The sequence below is a fragment of the Octopus bimaculoides genome, chromosome 6 (genome assembly GCF_001194135.2).
Source record: "Octopus bimaculoides isolate UCB-OBI-ISO-001 chromosome 6, ASM119413v2, whole genome shotgun sequence".
Classification (NCBI taxonomy): Eukaryota; Metazoa; Mollusca; class Cephalopoda; order Octopoda; family Octopodidae; genus Octopus; species Octopus bimaculoides.
This window is the reverse complement of record NC_068986.1, coordinates 103,836,002-103,840,057: the sequence shown is the minus strand read 5'-3', so window position 1 is coordinate 103,840,057 and position 4,056 is coordinate 103,836,002. Positions and strand designations below refer to the sequence as shown.

Genomic DNA, 4,056 nt, shown 5'->3' with positions numbered 1-4,056 from the left:
ACGTGACAGATTCGTAAATATGTGTTCACTCGCCAACACAATTTAGCTTCTATTTTTTCTCTTCTTACATAAGGCCCATCCCGATCGCTTATCTCTTTTCTTCCTATAATCATATATATATATATATATATATATATATATATACACACACACACTGTACAATGACCCGCACACAGTTATACATATTGCATATCTCTTACTCTCCCATCCTTTTTATGTATTTAGTTCGCTTACGTCACACATCTTTGTAACTTCCATGTATATGTTTCTCTTTATGGTCAACTAATAGAGTTGTTGGCGCATCGGACAGAATGCTTAGCAGCATCTCTTCGGTCGCTTTACATTCTGATTTCGAATCCTGAAGGGGTTAACTTTACTTTTCATTCTTTCGAAGTTAATAAAATAAACGCACGAAAGATGCCATAAATAACAGTGTCAAACGAAATATATACCGCCGATAGTTGTTGTTGACAAACAACGGCAGTAATTTTATTCCCAAAATAGGCAATTTCGAAAATGCTAAAACAAAGCGAAAATACTTTCACAAACAAAATAAACTGAAAATTTTTTTTAAATGACTAATAACTGAATTGATTAAACTATACACACGTGTATCTCAAATGTAAATATATCAGAAATAACAGTAACAAACGAAATATATACCACCGGAAGTTGTTGTTGACAAACAACAGCAGTAATTGTTTTCACCTCAATAGACGAAATACGACAACTTTAACACGAAATAACTTCGAAAATACACAATTTTCTCAAAAACGCCAAGAGTAAATGATGTTTTATGTGACACATTCTACCAATTAGTTACAAAAAACTATTTTTTAAATGTGCCGGCCAAAGGGAAATGATCCTTATTATTATTATTATTATTATTATTATTATTATTATTATTATTATTATTATTATTATCATTATTAAGGCGGCGAGCTGGCAGAATCGTTAGCACGCCGGACGAGATGGTTAGCAGTATTTCGCCTTCCACCGTGGCCGACTTTGCCTTTCATCCTTTCGAGATTGATAAATTAAGTACCAGTTGCGTACTGGAATAGATCTAATCGACTGGCCCCACTCCCCAAAAATTTCGGGCCTTGTGCCTAGAGTAGAAATGATTATTATTATTATATTTACTGCTGAACATGACAGAGGTATTTTCGAACGGCCGAAGTAAGTCTTGTTTAAAACTCTTGTTTATATCCGTTTGTTGCTGTTATTTTAGTTTAAACATTGTTCCGGTTTGTTAATAGAAACACTAGGGATCTGGCATTGGTTCCTGTGATTATTTAGTCCCTAGCAGGGCTACATATGACCCCCAAATGCATTCGATGGGTGTTTGGATCCAATATAAATAAACAAGATGGCGGAGCGCATCTTGGAAGAGTTACGAAAAGAATTGCCGCTCCTGAAAAAAATTTTTTTGAATGCTGAAGATTTTTCCTCTTCATCCCTCTGTTACTGACAACATTACAGGAGGGGGAGGAGAAAAGGAAGGGCAGAAAAGTCCACAGGAGTAGCATCAGTGAAAACATTGGCAACAGTTGTGACGGCGGAGACATCAGTGGTGGCGCGGCAACAGCAGCGCGGGCGGTGACAGCAGTGGTGACGGAGGAGATAGCGGCGGCGGAGGCAGTAGTACTAGTAGTAGTAGTAGTAGTAGTAGTAGTAGTAGTAGTAGTAGTAGCAGCAGCAGCAGTAGTAGTAGTAGTAGTAGTAGTAGTAGTAGTGTAGCAGCAGTAGTAGTAGTAGCAGCAGTAGTAGTAGTAGTAGAAGCAGTAGTAGAAGTAGTAGTAGTAGTAGTAGTAGTAGTAGTAGTTGCAGCAGCAGCAGTAGTAGTAGTAGTAGTAGTAGCAGTAGTAGTAGTAGTAGTAGTAGTAGTAGTAGCAGCAGCTGCTGCAGCAACAGCAACGCAATTCAGAACACAATGTATTCTGGCGGAGAAAATAACACAAGAACTGAAGGCGGTCACAGCGGTGTGGAGAGCGGCAACGGTGGAGGTGGCCACATTTCCACCACCATCACTATCACCACCAACACCAACACCAACAGTAGCAGCAGCAGTAACAACAAAATCAGCAACGTTGACGACATCAACAACAAAAAACAATAACAAAACAAGAGGTTTGCTGATGTAGGAAACACGAAGATAGAAATGTCTGCAATCCTTCTCGAGGACAAAATTCGAGAACTTTCAGAAGCAAAAAAACATCATCAAAGTTGACGGGGGGGGGGGCATTAGTGCCCATACCTACCGAAACAATAGAGGCAAAAGAGAAAAAGACAGTATGTGTATCATGGAAAAGTGGGAGATCCGATGTAGCCTCCATCAGTCACGTCGAGAAGGCTCTCGGCGAAATTTTAACAGATGTGGCTCACATACAGAGAGGGAAGGAATTTTCGAGCATTGAGGCTCTCTTTAAAAGTGAGGACCTCACGCGAAGGCACGCAGTGTCACTCAGGTGAACTGAGGAGTGGGTCCTGCATCCCACCCACCTCTCGAAGAGAACGACGAGAATTAGGGTAAACAGTGTGCCACCAGGTGTAGACGTCTGGTAGATTATTGTCTGTGCTGCATAGGACCCAGAGTCACTCCTGGTGATAAAACGGAGTAGCAGGGAGAATTGGTGTGGGATCAACTTGGAGATATTAATCCATGTGAAACCAGAAAATATCGTCATCATCCCACACCTGATCCAGCTGCCCAAAAGGGTGGAACTGTATGTCGTCGTGCAAGGCAGGAAGCCCAGATGTGACCCCCTGTGTGCTCACAAGCTGCCTGAGAGCCTTCTGCCCCCAAAAAGCGGGAGGTACGCAGCCACGTCTGCAGCCTACAGCGCACCCCCATCGACAGAGACCTTTTGATAGAACTGAACGTTTAGTAGAACCCCAACAACAACAGGGGCACGTGAATCCCATACAATGGGGAAAACAACCCAGGCGGAGAGAAGCATTTTGCGGGAGGAGGTTGAGAGATACACAGCAAGAATCACAGAAAAGAGTAACGAGTCGAGCGGGCCTGGGTTTAAAGGGCATGTAAGTAATCTAGTGAAGTAAAGGCCTTTATAATGCATAGATAAGAGGCAAAGTAAGTAAAGTACCGGATTTACTCGTGTATCTGTCGCACCCTTAATTTAGCTTTAAATCTTCATATAAAATTTTTACCCATCATATTCAAACTTTACCCCGGGTATAAGTTGCACACCAGTACGTACAGAAGAGGCGAGGGTCGGCAGCCCTTGACGGATCGAAACGAACGATGCTAAACGATTCCGATAGGTGGCCATTTACTTTGACCACAAATCAGATGTCGTTGTACATTGCAGCGATCAAACCTATGGAAACGAGACTGAAACCCGATACCACGAGAACAGCCTCCAATTATTGGTGGTCGACACTATCAAAACCTTCCGACTGGTCCAAATTGATCACGGCCTCACCCTTGCCAACTTCCTTACCTACTCCCTCTATGATGCAGCACGTGAGGTGGATGCTGTTGTGAATAGTTCTGGTTTTTTTTCTTGTTGTTTTTTTTTTAGTTAAAATCAAATACGAGTGTGACTTATACACGTTCAAATTCTGCAATACCTTTAATTCTAGCTTAATCCGTAACTTAATTTAAGTGTTTTGATTAAGTTTCCCTAAGCTTGTATTCTTAGTAATGTGCACCAGTTTGGCCAGTACTTACGGTATTCAGGTGATGTGAATCGTGAACCGCAGACGACGTTTTCAGGATATTCACAGGTGAAGTTGGTTGTCGAGAAGAAAAGGCCTTCAGGACATTTCTGCAGACCCATTGACGTGGAATTAAAGCAGTTTATAAATTGAGCGCAATTACGAGCATCTGGATTGTTGCCATTTGGGTTCTTTGCACATCGGGGATCATCTTTGAGAAGGGAAAAATATTATTATTATTATTATTATTATTATTATTATTATTATTATCATTATCAGTATCATTATCATTTTTATTACAATGATTATTATTATTATTATCATTATCATTATTATTATTATTATTATTATTATTATTATTATTATTATTATTAT

General features: G+C 40.4%; 1 protein-coding gene across 1 annotated transcript in view; it reads right to left on the bottom strand.

Moving 5' to 3' along the window:
• LOC128248162 (peritrophin-44-like) overlaps positions 1–4,056 on the bottom strand; it is a 10,770-nt gene that overhangs the window by 1,349 nt on the left and 5,365 nt on the right. The window contains exon 2 of the mRNA XM_052969020.1: positions 3,695–3,892. Within this exon, the coding sequence (XP_052824980.1) occupies positions 3,695–3,892 (198 nt within the window). The remainder of the gene's footprint in view (positions 1–3,694; positions 3,893–4,056) is intronic.